The 20,720-nt window shown below is 36.3% G+C and overlaps 1 protein-coding gene across 1 annotated transcript; it reads left to right on the forward strand.

The window, feature by feature from the left end:
• The first annotated feature begins 6 nt into the window (after window positions 1-6).
• Window positions 7-995, forward strand: LOC116164654 (tubulin alpha-8 chain-like). The gene has a single exon (XM_031478855.1). The coding sequence runs from the start codon at window positions 55-57 to the stop codon at window positions 940-942; it is 888 nt and encodes a 295-aa protein (XP_031334715.1). The 5' UTR covers window positions 7-54; the 3' UTR covers window positions 943-995.
• The last annotated feature ends 19,725 nt before the right edge of the window (window positions 996-20,720 follow it).

The following is a 20,720-nucleotide window of genomic DNA, read 5'->3' on the forward strand; positions in this document are numbered from 1 at the left end:
ATAGTGTTTCACTCTTTCGGAGGTGGTACGGGCTCCGGGTTTACTTCGCTTCTAATGGAAAGGCTGTCAGTGGACTATGGGAAAAAATCCAAGCTGGAATTGGCAGTCTATCCGGCTCCTCAAATATCTACGTCCGTCGTGGAAGCCTATAACTCTGTACTGACAACTCATACGACCCTCGATCATTCCGACTGCGCTTTTATGGTCGATAATGAGGCAATCTACGACATTTGTCGAAGAAACTTGAACGTTGACAGGCCGACGTATACGAATTTAAATCGAATTATAGCCCAAGTAGTGAGCTCGATAACGGCATCGCTTCGGTTTGACGGTTCGCTCAATGTCGACATAAGCGAATTTCAAACGAACTTGGTTCCCTATCCCCGAATACATTTTCCACTGTTAACTTACGCACCGATCGTCTCGGCCGAACGGGCTTTTCACGAGCAGCTCACCGTCTCGGAACTCACCTACAGCTGCTTCGAGCCCGCAAACCAAATGGTCAAATGCGACCCTCGCCACGGCAAGTACATAGCATGCTGCTGCTTGTATCGGGGGGACGTCGTGCCGAAGGACATAAACGCCGCAATTTCCGTTATCAAAACGAGACGAACGATTCAGTTCGTCGATTGGTGTCCTACCGGTTTCAAAGTCGGTATAAATTACCAGCCACCCACCGTCGTTGTAGGAGGCGATTTGGCCAAGGTACAACGTGCCCTGTGCATGATGTCGAACACTACCGCAATCGCCGAGGCGTGGGAACGTTTGGATCATAAATTTGATTTGATGTACGCGAAACGGGCGTTTGTACACTGGTTCGTTGGGGAAGGGATGGAGGAAGGTGAATTTTCGGAAGCACGAGAAGATACGGCCGCGTTGGAGAAAGACTATGAGGAAGTAGGTCTTGATACTATCGACGAAGGCGAAGGGGAAGATTTCTAAATTTTACGTTGTACCTTTAGTAGTTTTAAGGATAAATTAAATTTTGCAAAGTATCTGGGTAACAATTAATGATAGTAGATACATATTGCTGTGATACCACGCATAGTTTTAGTCGTTCGAATATTGGAAAGGGCGAAAAGAAATTTGATTCGGCTCAAAGAACCAATATCTTGATTTAAAAAAAGCACGAAGGGCGGAAATGTGCTCGTACGACACAAACTGTGCATTGATAAATAAGGCTATGGGAGTATTTTTAAAATCCCCATAACTAAATCTATAAGATAAAATCGAAAAAGCGACGGTTTCACTATTTTTGATTTATATTCCAAATTTGAACTTAATATCTCAAAAACTGCAGAAAGAAAAACTTCAAAAATCATGAAATTATAACACCCTGTAGATCGATAACGAAGAATTTTCGGACCTTTTAGTCATATTTAGTAACACCCTGTATACAATCGTCTACAAATTAATCATCGACATATAGAAATGACCTGCGCGTGCCAATGATAAGCACGGATACTGTAGGTGAGAGAGAAGGGAAAACTAAGAGGCAAGCTCTCTCTTACGGCTACGCATCTTATTGGTTCCTTCCATTTAATTTGTATGCGACCAACAGAAGCGCGATAGAGGGCTTGCCTCTTCGTTTTCCCTTCTCTCTCACCTGCAGTATCCGCGCTTTGTATTGGCGCGTGCAGTTCATTACTATGTGTCGATGGAATTAATTTGAGTTAAAAAAAATTACCTAGGAAGCTTAAATCTCTGTCAAACATCCCCATTTTAATTTTCATAAAACGAATTCGAGTGGGAGTGGTTGTTGCGGAGAAACTGATGGGAGATGTGGAAGGGGAAGTGAAAGAAGAAATAGAAGATGACACGAAAGAAAAGTTTGATACCCAAGGAGGACAGGAAATTGCGAGGGAAATTGAGAACGAAGTGAAAGAGGGCGTGGAAAAGGAAGTGAGTGTCGAAGTAGAAGGGGAAGTTGGGGTAGAAGAGGATGTGGAACGAGAGGTGGACAAGCAGTGAGAATCGCAACAAATTGAAGAAGTGCAGGCCGGAGTTGAAATAAAAATGGAGCTTCAAGCCAAAGCAAGGATTGATAAAAAAGAAAACGAAGAGGTAATGGAAATATAGTGAAAAGTTAAAGTACAAGTGAAATACAAAATGGAAGCAGAAAATAGAACGAAAATGACGGCATTAATGAACGAATGCGAAAGTGAAAGATAGAATGTGAAGTGGAAGAAGTATAGATCAAATTTGACAATAAAGAGAATGGGAGTGGATTGGAAGAAGTGAAATATAGTCGGTGAGAGGATGTGTAAGGGAACGTTCAAAAGAAAGAAACTTCAAGAAGTAGAACTGGGGAAGGTGCACTAGAAAAAACACGGAAGAGGAAGTAGAAAGTGTGAATGAAGTGGAGAACAAACTGGAAAGGGAAGTAAAATGAGTAAAGTAAGCGAAGGTAGACCAAATGGTGACAGAAGTAAGTGGAAGTGGAGTAAGTTGTAGAAGGAGCGGAAAAGGACGTGAAAGGGAACGAAAAGGAGGCGTAAGAATAGGTCGTTCTGAGTAAAAATGAAAGGTTAAGCGGAAGGTCGTGGACGTAGAAAAAGGAGGTTTAGTTAAAATAGAAGCGCAGGGGAAAATAGAGCAAAAGATGAGGTACCTACAAACGTACATAGAGTTTGGAGCGAAAAAGAAAGTGCAAGTGAACGCATAAATGGAGCTGACTGGAAAAAGAAGTGAAAAAGGAGAAAAGTGCTAGAGCTAGAGCACGTGGAAGAAAGTATGAAAGGTAAAGAGATGGTGAAAGAGAAGAGCGTAGACAGAAGCATGGGTTGGTGCGAAAGTGACAGATTGCGCGAATTGTGAAGCGAAAGGGGCGGAATATGGAGGAAGGGGAGGGGGAGCATTACGACTTCGTTGCGTATCACATGTACGGTCATTGACAAAAGTAATGTTCGCTTAATGGGTAAACTCTGCAGCATAGGCAACCAACATGCCTATCACTAAATTAATTTCTCCGAATTAACGTGAGATCAGGGTTCGCAACTGATTTTAGTAAAAAAATAGAGACTTCGTCTCTAATTAAATATTTAAAAATAGAGACCTTCGAGAACCAATTTCCATACAAAATTAAGCAAAAAATATTTATTTTGTAATATATGAGATACATAAACGGCAATATATCTAAACAAGTATAAATTGTGCACAACTCTTGTGAGGATAAAAAGCATTTTTTTTTACCCAAATAGCTTTTTTTTGACATCACCAATGGATATATTTCTTGCAGACGTCCCAATGGCCCTTTGTGAGTACCCTCTTCCGACAATCCGTTCTCGAGGTATAAGGGAATATACCCGATCGCGATAAGAGGTCGAAGAGGAGGGCTATGGTTGGTAGAAATTAATTCCTTTCGTTGAGACCAATTGGTTGTCGTATGTAAAAGTTCTGCACTTTTACCTACTTTCAAAAACAGCATCTCAGGAAATAATTCGTGGGGGGGGGGGGCCTTTTAGACAACGAAATTTAGTGGCCGTCTGGCACACCTTCAAAGTATAGGCTACCTACGCCAAAGAATTCCAGGACTACCTACCATTCTCCTAGAAGTAGTTCCAAACTGCAGAAGTGGGTCCGAACGGACAAAACGCATTTTTTTAATTCTTAAAAAATGCGCTAAAAATGTAAAATTTCTGCGGTTTACCAATTATGAATTATACTTTTTTAACATGCAAAATTTAGAGACTTTAGAAACCAAATATGAAAAATAGAGACTTTTAGAGACCAGCATTGAAAAAAGAGACCAATGTCTAAAAAAGAGACCATTTGCGAACCCTGCTAATGAGTAACGTTGCATCCCTACACCTTATTACCTTAAACTTTCCTCTACATTTTCTTAGAATTCCTTCTTATTTCCTCAAAATTGTCTAATATTTCCCTAGAACTTCCTCTAATTTTGTCCATTTCTTACATATTTTCAGCTATTTCCTCGAAATTTCCTATATGAGGGACAAGAATTTCCCTCGTGATCGACCACTAGATGGAATAGGAGTTAGAAGGTTGTAGACAAAGAAGTGGAGGAGAAAGTGACATGGAACGCGGTTGAGGATATGCAAAGTGAAAGTGGAATAGAAGTAAAATGGATGAATAGAGCAAATGCGTGAATACAAATGGAAGCGAAATAGGAAGTTGAAACGGACGTGGAAATGTTGGGTGGTGTATTACGTGGGACGGAAATAGAAGAGTAATAAATATTGTCACGTGTGTTTACGAACCCAGTAAATGTAGAGTCTTGTGTAATTTGGGCAAGCCGACTGTGTGAAAATAAATGCAATAAAATTTTATTTTAAATCTAGTTTTTATGAAGTGACTTTCGGTGGCGAATAGTGGGGTGACCGTACTGCGTGACATTTCAGTATTTTGTATTTTTGTGTGGTTCATACTGGGCAACCAGGTGGTTTACACAGCAAGGTAATAGAAAAAGTGATACTTTAACTTAAATATTGTTACCAAGCTCTCTGAGAGAGGGGTACGGAATAGGCTTCCAGACGGGTACTTAAGGAAGCACGTGCATGTATATTTTCTAACACAATTGCGAGGGCGCGTAATGTGAAACTGGTACGTTAACAAAGGAAGAAGAACGAGAACGTGGGTTTCCAGAAGCTCGAGAAGGCAGAGCCACATTCGGAAAAGGTGGCAGTGGAGTTTTTTGGCGGACATGCCACCGTTTACTACTTCGGCGTTATTTCCGTAAAGGTTTACGAAATCGTAAAAGAACACTTAATTTATCATGTATCACACTGTACAAATCGAAATTTCTAAATTTATAAAGCAACTCATCCGTACGTGGTCAGCGTGCCGGTCGATTATTTTGTGTAGGCGCCTTTCTCGGGTCGCTGATCTGCAGCTCCTACAGTTGAAACGAGCATAAACTCGCGAAATAACACTTATCCTTCAATTCCTTTAAATAACGCAGATGGCTCTTGAAAATTAAAAATACCAAAGTGCCAATAGACATTTCCCGAATTATTAGGTTCATCAAGGTTACGGAGTTCAGGCCAAAAAAATTCTTTGCCTGTTTTTTTCCAACGCAACGATCTTAAAATAACATCGTTCAATATTTATGGCATCGTTTCATCTCATACACGACCAATAAAAACGGGTTTTATTGCCAAAGAAATTCCAAAAACCAAATTTATATTCTGGTTTGTGAAGTACTACCTGAGTTGCGTGTGTGCCCCATGCAGAAGGCCGTTTACTTGATGTTGCTTCGATTTCCAAACATAGACATGGATCGATGTCCTATTTCTGTTTGTGCAAAAGTCGCAACGCAACTTTTACTCTTCAATTATTCCTGAATCAATGCCACAGATGCTCCATTTTCAGTTCAGCGTTTCCAGACTTACAACGTAACGAAAGAAAAGCGAATTCAAATTTCAGTGGAAGTGGAAAACTCCCTCATTCGTCGTCTGTTACGAAACAGAAAATAACTAGTCCATCATCAGCTGAAGACTGGGGAAATAGTCCAACGCTCATGACCACTTCGCGGGGAGGGGGCATTTTACAGAAACAAAAGTCACGATAATGCTTAAGGGAATATCGGCACCAGGACACCGACACATAAACCTCGTCCGGACCAGGGACCTACATTATGTAGGTAAGTATCCTCTTCGCCATTACACATTGCAAGTTTTGAAACCAATCATCGCAAATACTGGCCACAATTAAATTATCGCTCATAGCGACAGTGCGTTTTGTCGTTTCCTATAACGAAATTGATTAATAATTGTCGATTTTGTTTAGACTTTATCACGAAGTTGTCTGCACTAACCTAAATTAGCTACGGGGGCGTTTTCTTTTCTCTACCACCGTCACACAAACAAATTACTTGACTGTCAAATAACTTCTAGTTGCGTAGGTACTTTGGCTCCACATTGGACAGTTCTGGCAGTATTTTTTGTTTCGAAAAATTAGAGCATCTGATTCTCATGTAAAATATTGCGATCGAAACAATTTCGATGATTTCGTTTCAGGACGATCCAAGATCAAGACGACCGTTTGAAATAAGACCCGAGGATCAACGAATGAAAATCGAAGTACTCGCAAAAGAAGCTGGAGTGTCTGAAAGTACAATGTTCAAGATTAGATACGAAGATTTGATGTCCATGAACTTGGCAGGCCTACTACAGCAGACCATGGTTCTGCTTACTCATATCGTTAGTGTTCCGTTAGTGCCACTGAAGAAATCGTTAGTGCACAAAAGGAAACTTACTATTTTTAAAAAATATTTGTGGGCCTGCTAACTTCATGCCAGCAGACCCATTTAAGAAAATCGATGCAATCTTTACACTAGTTAAACTAGCAGCATTAGTGCTCGTTAGTGCCGCCAATATAAACGTTAGTGCTCAAAGTGTAACAGCTCAAAACGTTGTAAAAAGGGGTCTGCTAACTTCATGCAGCAGACCCACATTTGTCAAATTGGCCCTGTCCTAATGCGAATTTGAAGCATCTCGTTAGTGCTCGTTAGTCCTTCACATGCGAACGTTAGTGCTGCAAGGGATCCGCACCAAAAAGGTACCAAACCAACTCAAAATTAAACTTGACTTATTGGGACCTGCCAACTTCACGCCAGTAGACCAACGAACGAAATCCGTTTGATTTTCTACTTTGATCGACCGGTAAGTATTAGTGCTCGTTAGTGCCGCCAATATAAAACGTTAGTGCTCAAAGTGTAACAGCTCAAAACGTTGTAAAAAGAGGTCTGCTAACTTCATGAAGCAGACGCACATTTGTCAGTTTGACCCTGTCCTAATGCGAATTTAAAGCGGCTCGTTAGTGCTTCACATTCGAACGTTAGTGCTGCAAGAGATCCTCCCCAAAAAGGTAGCAAACCACCTCAAAATTAAACCGTGGCTTATTGAGACCTGCCAACTTCACGCCGGTGCACCAACAAACGAAATCCGTTTGGTTTTCTACCTTCATCGATCAATCAGTATTAGTGATCGTTAGTGTCGCAAAAAAAAGCGTTAGTGTTCAAAGCGCAACAGCTCAAGATGTGAAAATATGAGTTTGCTTTGTGAAAAACTATATAACGATTAAATTAGTGATGTCTTTATTAGCTCTGGTTTCTATTTCTATTTTCATATTTTGCATTTTATAATATGCGGTTCAAAACTTTGGTATGATTTCTTTTTAATATACTGATACTAGTACCTTTAACTCAATAAAATATTTTAAAGAATTTTCAGTTTCATTATCAGTTTAAAAGCAACCATTTCGCCAGCCAGTTTGTGAGACAGCTACTCGGGGATAAAGGGATTTTAATATATTAATATTACTTGTCACTTTCCTCGCATTCCACTGGAGAAGTTGCGAGACAAGCTGCTGCTAACAAGGTGAGGAAATATCAGGAAATTATCAATGCAGGTTACCAGTTTTTACCTTTCGCTGTTGAAACTCTTGGACCGTGGTGTACGGAAGCTATGCAATTTGTAAATACTTTAGGAAAGAAATTGAAAAATGCCACAGGAGAGCACCGTTCAAAATCATTTCTTATTCAAAAAATTAGTCTGGCAATGCCGCTAGTATTATGGGCACTTTCCCTTCTACAATATCTTTAAATGAAATTTTCTTCCTTTCTTAAATCTTGAAACCTTTTTTTTTATTAAATACATGTAAGTTATAATATATAAATAAATAAATGTTAAAAAAAAATAAAAAAAATATTACATTATATTTTAATATATTAAGGTATTTGACAATATACGGTATGTCGGAATTAATTTTTGGGGGGAAAGTTTTCACACGCCACTATCTCCTTATCGTACTCGTTTGACTTTTTATTAAAAGAAAATACTTAGACTTTTCACTCCGATGCTTTAAGAAATTCATTTTATTATTAGCCTGTAAAAAATTAAAAATAGTTCCAAAATACATTTCGTTCATTCTCTTCGACTTTTTTTTGGATTGGAAACAAATTTTGCTAGTTGTAGTGTTGTCAGCAGAACCTATAAGTTATAGTTAAATTTTAAGATGCTTTGGTAGTTTTTCGACACGGATCCATTAAAAGCACTGGCGTTTACAAGTGAAGTTCTAACGAGCACTAACGAGGAGATTCAGATTCGCATTAAGGCAGGACCAGTTTAATAAATGTGGGCTTGCTGCATGAATTTAGCAAACCCATAATTTCACGCTTGAGCTCTGCTTTGAGCACTAACGGTTTTTTTTGCGACACTAACGATCACTAATACTGATAGATCGATTAAAGTAGAAAATCAAACGGATTCGTTTGTTGGTCTACCTGCGTGAAGTTGGCAAGTCCCAAGAAGCCACGTTTAATTTTGAGTTGGTTTGGTACCTTTTTTATGCAAATCCCTTACAGCACTAACGTTCGCATGTGAAGCACTAACGAACACTAACGAGCCGCTTCAAATTCGCATTAGGGCCAATTTGACAAATGTGGGTCTGCTGCATGAAGTTTGCAGACCCCTTTTTATAATGTTTTGAGCTGTTACACTTTGAGCACTAACGTTTTATATTGGCGGCACTAACGCTGCTAGTTTAACTAGTGTAAAGATTGCATCGATTTTCTTAAATGGGTCTGCTGGCATGAAGTTAGCAGGCCCACAATTATTTTTTAAAAATAATAAGTTTCCTTTTGTGCACTAACGATTTCTTCAGTGGCACTAACGTGCACTAACGGAACACTAACGATATGAGTAAGCAGAACCATGGTCTGCTGTAGTAGGCCTGCCAAGTTCATGGACATGAAGATTTGAGTATGAAAAGTGTCTGCTCGATGGGAAAATGTTAACGTTTATTTGCCAATGTGCAGCAGATTTTTGTTTCATTGTTTTTTTTTGTTCCGTGTGCCATTCTTGAAAATAAAATGTTAATTGTAACTATTTGATGAAAAAAGAATAAAATGCAAACCAAATAAATCGTTTTTTTTAATTTTGATTTTCATCAACACTGTCACTGGACCCTGGGGAAGATAAAAATAAATGTTTTTTCGTCCTGAAACAATTTATTATTTTAAAACTCTCAGCTACAGTTTGGTTCAAGCGCCAATCTCGATCTTTTGATTTTAAATCTGAAAAATTAGAGGTTATGCATCAAAATTTTTTTGTTAAACCTCGTATAAATTATCAATTGTCTATAAAATCCAAGAATGTAAACTATACAAGGGTGTACCATTTAAATGTTGAAATTTACGATTCGGTCCCGCTCCCAAATCTCAACTTCTGATTTGAAAAACTGAAGTCTTGGACATTCTTTGATTGCTAATTTTGAAAAATCGCAGCAGCCTTGGAAAACACTTTCAGGGGCCCCTCAAAATGACTTAGGCTGTAAGGATTCGATTGTAAAAAAATCACTCACTTATCCTGAGATGTGAATTTTTGAATGGACCTTTGCATCTTCAAATTTTATTTTTATTTACAAATATCCATGCCCGAACCCGGATTCGAACCAGGGACCCTTAGTATCCCACTTCAGCTTCAACTGAACTGAATATTTCGATTGGGTCCTGTAAATTTTCCATAGCGGGGTTCCCTGTTAATAAGGCACCGTCTAATGAACCAATATCAATCGTCAGATGCTCTGAATTATTTTTTTACCCGAAGAGCTATTACACTAAGTGCTCACTTAAAGATTGAAAATTGAATTACGTCTTTTACCTAGTTACAAATAATTAATAATAAATTTTAATCAATCTTGAAATGAATCGATTTATAACAGTAAAATATTATTTATCACTCACGGATACACAATTTATAACAGCGGAACCATTTATTACTTCGGCGTCGATATTAGACTGTCGTGTGACGCATTCCGATTCGCTTATATAGTGGAGCCGAGTGTTCTCGAAAGATTACATCCGCCTTCGTTCTTTATCGCCGATGATTCACTTACCTCCTCACTTCTGCTGTAGAAAAAGTAGAGGGGAAAAGCAAATAAATATGAAAGAAATAAGTTTGTTTCTGGAGACACCCAAATACTGCCTTTTTGAAAAAAGATTAAATTTTTCAAAAACTGTTAGGTTCTTGTATTAACAAAAAGTATGCGCAATTTTTATAAACAACCCATTATGTATTGTAATTAAATAGGGTGTTCTATTTAGTACCAAAGCTGCGTTTCATGCCATATTTATGGAGCATTCTGTACCTACAAAAAGATCAGGCATTTTTGTAGCCTTCTGGCTCCTTGTGAAGAGATATTGCACTAATTGGACACCCTGTATAAGAAATTCTTTATTATTACTGCCTAAAACACCTTTTGGAAAAAAATTCCTGCAAATGGGAGAACGACGGCGGCGGCAGCGTCTCCTGCAGAAAAGAATATGCATTGTATCATATTCAAATGTTGAATAATAAATTGTTTCCACTGATTCTCTGCGAAACATAAAAATACAATGCTACTAAATGAGACTTGACGTGCAATGGGTATAGTATTGATTTAAGTTTATATTTCGTTTCCATGCCTACATTTACTTGTTACTCACTACCCCATTAGGATTGTAAATGAAACTGTTTTTATTATTAAGTCGTACAATCACGTTTAATTACAATATTGTAACGCAAAATTTAATTATGTGATTTATTTATATAAAATTAATTAATTAGTGATGAATTAACACCGTTAACGTGAAACTAAATTCACACGGTACCTAGTTAAATATGTAGATTCACAAAAAAATGTGTCTCGTCCGCGTTGATTATTTATCCCCGGTGACTAATCCTTAGCGACTTGATGGCGCCTCGAGAGTGTTCTCGAAGAATCGCTACAGTATTAATTTTTAATATTCTTCTTGAATTATGTTGCAAGAACATCTCAATAAAAAACAATTAAAAAGTAATCTTAATTGGGAAACAACTCCCGAATAAGTCCCTGGCTAAAATTGAAATATTGACAAACATATCCAACGAAACAAACAGAAATGTTTGCACGGATGTAACTATCTAAGGAAGAAAGTAAGAGTGAATGTGAGTTGTCGAATAATCTTCTGTGCCCTACAGTGGCGGGGGGGGGGGGGGGGGGGCACCCAGCCTCCCCCATTGACCATTTTTTTCATCAGATTTCTTTTATTTGTCCGTGTTGGGACAAAGTTCGGGTTTGGGCCCCTACCTTTACCAAATCCTGGGACCGCTACTGGTGCCCTACATGGTTTACAAAGTATAAGAGGTGGAATCACGTTTGAAGGGGGATCGAATAGATTAAAAACAGAGTAAAACATAAATCTTACCTTAATTTATTGGCATATTCACATTCTATCGTCGCTCTATCTCTAACAAAGTGACCATATTTTTCTAAAAAATCTATCCCTTTCAGAGTGTGTGCGGACAGGTTCTCAAACTGGTCCTGAAAAGAATCGCATATTTTAAAAAAAGTCGGCTTTCGATCGACAAACTATAAGATTATACAATAGACACATTTATCAGAGCGCTAAAAATTAACCCAGATTCGATACGTTTTTTTTTACTAAGAAAAATTAATGCTAATGCGGCTAGTTTCTTACAGGAAATTGTTACATCACACATACTAAGTGATTATTTGCATAATACGAGTTACGAGTAAGTGGCAATTTAAGATGTACCTCCTATCAAGCGTGAAATAGTGTGCAGAAATGCTTTATGTAATATTAATATGAAACACGTGTTTTCCTTCTCGCGTAATTAAATATTTACGTGATTACTAGAGGTAATTGTGTCATTTACATATTACAACAAAAAAGAATCGAACCGAAAATTTCCTTTTCAAAATATGCAGTAAAGCCGTTGCACTCGCGCGAATGGCTAAAGTGTGTTATTGGTCAGCAAGTTTTAACTTTTACATAAAATGCCAATTCAAATAAAATTTTACACCTTAACTGACGGGGGACTCAGGGTGAGCAAAATGAGGAGGTGGCACAAAAAGTATAAGAAGGACATAGAGGAAATACTCAAGAAGAAAAAAGAAGCGGTGGATGAGGTTGAAGACAGATGGAGAAGGTTGTAATCAACAATAAAGCACGCAACGCAAAGGAATATTCCAGTACAAAAATCACAAAGAAAAAATGAAGAGTGCACAATTTGTTATTTACATTTTGCATAAAATGTGAATTTCTCGGTGAATTTTGTTGTTGATTTTCTTTCATGTATTTGTGTGAGCTATGCCGGGGGTTTTGTCTCGTAGAAGGTTTCCTTGGCATTGACGTGTAGCGTGCGTAATATATTTTCTTGTCTTTTCTAACACACACTTTTACATAAAATGCCAATTTTTGACACCTTTCACGTTCTTCAAATAAAATTTTACACCTTAACTGACGGGGGACTCAGGGTGATCAAAATGAGGAGGTGGCACAAAAAGTATAAGAAGGACATAGAGGAAATACTCAAGAAGGAAAAAGAAGCGGTGGATGAGGTTGAAGACAGATGGAGAAGGTTGTAATCAACAATAAAGCACGCAACGCAAAGGAATATTCCAGTACAAAAATCACAAAGAAAAAATGAAGAGTGCACAATTTGTTACTTACATTTTGCATAAAATGTGAATTTCTCGGTGAATTTTGTTGTTGATTTTTTTTCATGTATTTGTGTGGGCTATGCCGGGGGTTTTGTCCCGTAGAAGGTTTCCTTGGCATTGACTTGTGTTGCGTGCGTAATATATTTTTTTTGTCTTTTCTTACACACAAAAGTCCTACATTTTTTTCAATTCCCCTCCCGATTATGTCTCACGTCCCAACACATAAAAGAACCGACTACACAACGTAGGAGTTCATCCGTGCCATCCATGTCGAGCAGACTGCTACCGAGATTCAAAAGTGCCGCGAAACGTCCCTCGTTTTGACTTGAAAAGTAGGTGGCTCTGTTTTAACGCAATTGTTTTCATTTCCAAGGGTCACTTGTTCTTTAAATTTAAATGCATTCAAATGTGTTAGAAATATTTCTAGTTTAACAGGTATTAATTAACAAATTGTTTAGTAATTTAAATAAATAGTTTTGTTCTTTTTAGAAATACGGGGTGATTCAAAATTGAGTGGAGAGATTTTAAGGGCGTATTTACAAGCCAAAAATAAGATTTTTTTTTCAACTTCATTTTCTAGATACAGGGTGTAAGTTTTACCAGATATAAAAGCAAATAGGCCAAATAACGAGAGCAAGTTTGCTAAAATCGGTTAAGCCAAACTTGAGAAATTAATATTTATTTAAAGAAACATGAGATTTCCCCCTGCCAAGATAGGGTAAAAAAGTAAAACAAAAAAGAATGGGGATTATATCAGGATTAAAACTCAACTTTATTAGATAAAGTCCGGAGAAAATTAAAATTTTGTGTTTGATAATGACTGTTGCGCTCCCTAGTGGTCATTTAACACACTCGAAAATAATTTCCACCAATTTCTCTTGATCACTTTTACTGCATAATTTTTTACCCGAAAGCTTTATATGTCTATTTGTTTCTGAGATATGTCGACCATTCTTATTTGGCCACCCGGTATATATAATTAATAAATGCATGGTGGAAACTATATTGAAATATAAAATTACCTGTGTGACCAAATAAAAACTGAAAGTTTAGCTTATGGCGAAGCTTGGATTAATTAGGCATACCGAAAAAGAAATAATCAAAAGTAATTATTGGCAAAATTGGGAAAAAAACGTAATCAAACTTCTTCAATAACAAAAACACAATTTGTTATGGTTTATTCATACGACATACACGGGCAGGAATTCGAAATAAAAAAATGAGGGCAAGCTGGCATTAATTAATTAAGCTACTTTAATCTTGTATAAGTTAGAAAAACAAGTCTTAGATCATACAACTGCACTTTCCGTCAAATTACTCGAAATGCAAATGAAAAAAAAACGGCTCTGTCAGTAATTAATTGATAATCCATTTTTTTCGCTTAGGTAATGAATGAATGAATGAATATTCATTGTAACAAGGCATTGTATATTTAGAACAATTACTGTAATAATTAGAGTTGTTGTTGAACGTCTTCCGAGTGCAGTAACCTTACAACTTTCATGTTTTAATTGTGAACGACGTTGGCCGCCACTTGAATTAAAATAAAAAGCGTGTAGGTATCGATTACACTTTTCAACTTTTCGATAATTCAGGTTGGTTTCTATTATTAACAAATACGTAGACCACCTTTCACTTATATTGCACGAAATGGCAGCAATTCCGAACGGAGCCTCGTTTTCCACTAAACTTTTCGAGTTTTAAATAAACGAGTCCACTTTTCTTTACAGTAGTGAAAGCTTCTTTTACCACGACCATCCCCGGTAACGACATCCTTAATTAATCGCTTAGATTAAATAATAAATTCAAAATTCAAACGAAACTCAACCTGGAGGAAGGTTCAACGCCTTTCTTATGGAGGCCATACTGGAATTTTGTAGAAAAAATTACAAAAAAAAATCACTTGGGTTGAAGTTTACAATGCATTTCTTATGGCATTAATTCCAATGACAATAATGGTTAGACGTATTCCCCCAAAAGTTTCTGAGTTAGTAAAACACTTCCTGAAATTTCCACGGGAACGGGAACAGGAAACACAGGGTTTTTTGAAGGCGTTTTAAGGTGTACTTCGAAAGAACTTCCCGAAGTTCCCATGGGAACAGGGTGCGGTTGACATGTATATACTTAATGCAATTGAGGCAATTGTTAAAATAGTGCTCCAGACCTAGAAGGGGTGGAGGACGTGTAAATAAAAATGGACGAAGACTGAAGATTTTAATTATTTATTTGTTTTTGTAATAAAGTAAAAAAAATAAATAAAAATTTAAAAAAAAATAAAATTCGAATTGAATTGATCTGAGCCATCCAAATCTTTTACCGTAATTATACCAAGATCTAGATGTCTATTATGGGGATCTCAGAAAATATAGAAGCTACGACGATTGCCAAATTGAGGAAAGATGCGCTTTAAAGAAAACCTGACCATTCCGATTATTTCCGAATGTATGCCAGAAAAATCGAACTTTGATGACTTCGTTTTTATTATTTTCTGATGTTATTCTGTTAAAAGTTCAGAAAAATCGCCTGCGACCTATCCACTTTTTAGCACATTTCCACAAATACATATAAAACAAGTTAAAAACTAATCGTAAACGACTTACATAAAGCGCATTTCCACTTGCATTCATTTCCCATTTGTAAGATGCAACTTCTGTTAAAATCGTAAAAATCCGGCCACAAATATGAAAGATAGCGTTGCACTTGGGCAATCCATTGTTGACGTGCTACTTCAATTTCAGTTTATGAGAAGAATTTCATTTCAATGTTTTTCTAAATAAGAAAGTTGGAACTGCGCATGCGCAAACCTAAATTTTGAAACTAATGTTAGATTTTCCTTTGTTCCAAGCGCCAAAGTATCAAATTTTACTTAAATGCTTCCATAGATAAAAAAAAGTTGGCACTGTGCATGCGCAAAAACCTAAATTTTGAAACTAATGTTAGATTTTCCTTTGTTCCAAGCGCCAAAGTATCAAATTTTACTTAAATGCTTCCATAGATAAAAAAAAGTTGGCACTGTGCATGCGCAAAAACAAATTTTGAAACTGGCATTTGATTTTCCTTTATTCCATCAAATTTCATTCAAATACTTTTATAAGTAAAAAAGTTTGCAATTCGGTTTATAAATGGTCGAGATGCGAAAAGGGCACTGTGAATTTTGAATCGATTCGACTCAACTTTTGGCATTGCGTATTATATGGCTAAGGCTATGCCCATATTGAATTTCATGCAATTCAGTTCATAAATAACGGAGATGTAAAAGCGATCGAACATTTCTAAACAAAGTTATCGTTCACACGGACAGATAGATGGACAGACAGGCAAAGGAACAGACGGACAGACCAACAGACAGACGACAGACAACAATACAAAATTATAAATGATCTCTAGGATGGTTAATAAACGGCAAAAGTGTAAAATTATGGAACATGTAAAAAACGGTTTGTTGGTTTTTTTACAATAACTTTTTTAGCAATAAACGCAGAAAAAATTCCTTTCTTGGTGCAAGCCTCGACACCATAACGAACCAAATAGCGAAAAAAGTAGAACAATAGCTCTTAAGATAAAGAACTAGTAGCGTCGCAAAACGAGCGGACGGACAGCCGGACGGACAAAGTGACCACAATAGCGCATTTTTTTTTTATTTCTGTCTCGATTTCTGTGGAAATGCGCTAAAAATGAGGTCCATATAGTTAGCAATGACCATTTCAAGCAAAGTGACGTCATGATCAGTATGCGTATAACTAAGGCGGGCCTCTCTAAAAAACGAAAAAAATAACGTGGACATATGCGATTGAAACACTCTTTCGGATAGCCCATTTAGCCTTATCTCCAAAATGTACTACCCCAATATTTACCACACATTTCCAATACTTCTGAAATATTTCTTAATTTTTCTAAAATTTTCTACATTTCCAAAATTCTTCCAGCATTTCCAGAATATTTCCAATATCTATTTCCGAAACGTTTTCAAACATCCTGGAAACGTTTTCAAATTTTACTGCAATTTTCCAATATTTCTGAAACATAATATCTTATAAAATGTATCAAAATTTAAAAAATAATGTCTGCAATTGCTTAAAAAATTTTAAAAATTAAACGTAAAATGTCTAGATGATTCTGGTTAAATTAAATTTCTAAAATGAAAATTTACATTTTCTTTCTACTGATTTCCATTTCTAAAACATTTCTTAAAATTGTTAAACATTTTTTGCACATTTTTGATATATTTCCAAAATTTCCTACGTATTCTCTAAACATTGTACTGTTTACCATTGAATTTATAACTATTATTGAAACGCCAGTGGACAACTTTTTTATTTGCGATATCCTTGGAAATGTAATCCAATAGAGTATTGAAACGGCATCTCCTAACACACACAATTTCAAATGATTTAAAATGTGCACACTGTAATGGTATTATATGGAAATGGTAGGTAATGTCAATGTACCCATATACTGGGTAAGTTTTTTCCCATGTTCAGTATCGGGAATGCGGATCTCGTAAACCGTAGCAGATACAAAGTCCCTCAAATGGGCAAAGAATTGCAGAATTTTATGCAGTTTCTTATAACTGTACAACTAACGAAGTTATGGTCAAAAAACCGAACGTGACATTTTCAAAAATGAGCTGGCGTTAATTTATTTTCCAAGATATCAAAAAATAGTTTTAACAAACACCATTTTTTCTCAGTTTGCTGATGGTGTTAAAATAAAATGTTTATTACTTGTGAGATTCGACTAAATCACGTCAACTTTCTTATGGACGCCATAATGAATTTTTATGTCATTCGATAGAGAAAAAATTACAAAAATAAAATCACTTGCCTCGAAGTTTACAATGCATTTATTATGGCATTAATTCCAATGACAATAATGCTTGGACGTATTCCCCCAAAAGTTTTTGAGTTAGTAAAACACTTTCTGAAATTCCCACGGGAACGGGAACAAAAAACAGGGTTTTGTTTTACAGTTGAAAAGAGACTTGGCATTTAGAACGTCGGTTTCTTTGAAGGCGGAAAGTAGAGAAAAGATGAGCAATTTAATTTAATTTTATCCCTCTCTTGTTTTGGGCCCTCAACAGGCTCGCGCCCAATTACAGAGTGACCCGCATAATGCTTTTTAGAGGTGCCTCTGCAGAAGGTCTTAAGTTGTTCTATACTACTCTGGTATTTACCTTACGAATTAGGAAAACTGCAGGAAAACCTAATTCGGAGTAGCCAGCAGAATGCTCGAAACTAGTCTAAGGTAATTCCCATCTCTGCCACAGGTGAAAAATTGACCTCAACCCAGGTTCGAACACTCGACCTCCGGATTTATAGTCCAACACTGCATCTCCATTATACTGCGTACTTCAATTGTTATGGTTATTAGCACTACCCTTTACCTTTATCTCTTACTATGGGAGTTCCACCCACAGTAAGGGACTTTTAAACGTGCCAAACATCGTATCGAGACTGGACCTCTAACTGGACGTACAGTTTTACTTGCTATCCAAGAATTCAGTTTTTCTCCGCTATAGAAAACTTGAGTGAAAGGTCAACACGCTAAGCTCTATACAGGGTGTTACTAAGTCGTTACACCCGAAAACAAACAACTTTTCTTAGTTTCAATTTTTGATTTTGTGCCCCGGTTCAAAGTTATTGGCATTCTTTTGTTAACACCCTGTATATTTAAATATAATTAAAGATTGTCATACCATATATGGCTCTTTTGGAATCTAACCTACATCGTCACTTTATTCTGATCGCTCTGATGTAAAAAATGGCAAGTTTAATATGACTTTAGTTTTCAAAGTCGCAGCTCTTCATAATTTTAAAACTTTCTTCAAATCTTTTTACTCATAATTATTACAGTTAAGTTATCCTTTATCCATATTAATTTTTTTAAAGCTAGGCAGTTCTTAAAATACATTCATAATATATCTGTCCATATTTATTATAATAATTTGTTTGTGTCTACACTTGTCTACCCATATTAAAATGGAATACTACTCATGTCTCGTTTATTTACTAAAAATACGTTAATGTAAGGTTTCCTTCACTTTAAATAAATGAAGCCTTCCCCACTGCTATATTAGAAATTCAAATTATGTGGATTGCACATTTGGATTAATCTGGAAGACAATGGAGGCATAGTAAAGCTCGTTAATTTATTAAATATTAAATATATTCAAAAATAAATAAAAATATTAAATATTTTAAAACATAAATTTATAGTGAGGAGTATAATGAACAGTAATCACATGGTTTAAATATTCAACAAGTTAAAAAGTAATCGTAAACGATTTACATAAAGCGCATTTCCACTTGCATTTCCCATTTATAAGATGCAACTTCTGTTAAAATCGTAAAAATCCGGCCACAAATATGAAAGATAGCGTTGCACATGGGTAATCCATTTTTGACGTGTTACTTCAATTTCAGTTTATGAGAAGAATTTCATTCAATGCTTTTCTAAATAAGGAAGTTGGAACTGCGCATGCGCAAACCTAAATTTTGAAATTGGCGTTTGATTTTCCTTTATCCCAAGTGCCTATGTATCAAATTTCATTCAAATACTTTTATAAGTAAACAAGTTTGCAATTCGGCTTATAAATGGTCGAGATGCGAAAAGGGCACTGTGAATTTTGAATCGATTCGATTCAACTTTTGGCATTGCGTATTATATGGCTAAAGCTATGCCCATATTGAATTTAATGCAATTCAGTTCAAAACTAACGGAGATGTAAAAGCGATCGAACATTTCTAAACAAAGTTATCGTTCACACGGACAGATAGATGGACAGACAGACAAAGGAACAGACGGACAGAGCAGCATGCAGACGACAGATAGCAATGCAAAATTATAAACGATCTCTAGGATCGTTAATAAACGGCAAAAGTGTAAAATTATAGAACATGTAAAAAAACGGTTTTTTTGTTTTTTTTCCAATAACTTTTTTTGTAAGCGGTACAGAAAAAATTCCTTCCTTGGTACAAGACTCGACACCATAACGAACCAAATAGCGAAAAAGTAGAACAATAGCTCTTAAGATAAAGAACTAGTAGCGTCGCAAAACGAGCGGACGGACGGACGGACAGCCGGACGGACGGACGGACGGACAAAGTGGCCACAATAGCGCATTTTTTTTTTTTTGTGGAAATGCGCTAAAAATAAAAAAAAGTTCATCTGTTGTATACTTGTATAAATAAAAAATCACTCCAAACAAAATATAATATAAAAACTAGCATAAAAATAAGTAAATATATTGAAAATTAATCACCTTGTTTAAAGATTTTAAATTTTCTATTTATTTGATTTCTGTCAAAGTGACTGGTTTTTAAAGGTTTATAACCTATCATTTCTATGGGTCCAAAAATGAAGTACTCTTTGTTTACAAATTGTTTATCTTCTTTTTTGGGCCAGCGCAATTCTTCTAAATTTTCTCGTAGAAAATTTACTTCGTATAATTCAGAAGAAATTTTTTAATTACACTGCCAATATACCAGGCCTCATCATAAAACACTGCATAACATTTTTGCATCTGTATTTCTATGTCTTCTTTATCTTACTGTTGCATTGGTTTTCGCACGCGTGGCTCATATTACATTGTATTTTGAATGAATGGGCTCGCATACAGTTAATTGTTGGTGTCATTAATGTAGTACCTATAAATTCAATTTAAAAAAAAACTCTTAATGAAACTTTTAATTGGACAATATACAAATCCATTTTAAATCTGTAGGTATTCACAGAACTTAACAGGAAGTCGCCGCCAGTTATCGGAATTCAATGGGAAATCGCAGGTATTCATAGGAAGACGTCGGTATTCAATCGGTATTCATAGGAAATCATTGCCATCGGAATTCATTTATACACCGAAATTCAATGTAACAACCCCTCGTGGTGCTAAAATAAAATGTTTATTACTTGTGAGATTCGAGTAAATCACATCAACTTTCTTATGGACGCCATACTGGATTTTTATGTCATTCGATAGAGAAAAAATTACAAAAATAAAATCACTTGCCTCGAAGTTTACAATGCATTTATTATGGCATTAATTCCAATGACAATAATGCTTGGACGTATTCCCCCAAAAGTTTCTGAGTTAGTAAAACACTTTCTGAAATTCCCACGGGAACGGGAACGATAAAAAGGGTTTTATGTTTTACAGGTGAAAAGAGACTTGGCATTTAGAACGTCGATTTCTTTGAAAGCGTTTTAATCCGAAAGAACTCCCCGAAGTTCCTATGGGGACAGGGTACGTGAAAAAACGGGTCTATGGGGATATC

The sequence above is a fragment of the Photinus pyralis genome, unplaced genomic scaffold (genome assembly GCF_008802855.1).
Source record: "Photinus pyralis isolate 1611_PpyrPB1 unplaced genomic scaffold, Ppyr1.3 Ppyr1.4_LG2, whole genome shotgun sequence".
Classification (NCBI taxonomy): domain Eukaryota; kingdom Metazoa; phylum Arthropoda; class Insecta; order Coleoptera; family Lampyridae; genus Photinus; species Photinus pyralis.

Excerpts from the sequence above, each read along its gene's own strand:
- LOC116164654 (XM_031478855.1), top strand. The coding sequence starts at position 55 with ATGGAAAGGCTGTCAGTGGACTATGGGAAAAAATCCAAGCTGGAATTG.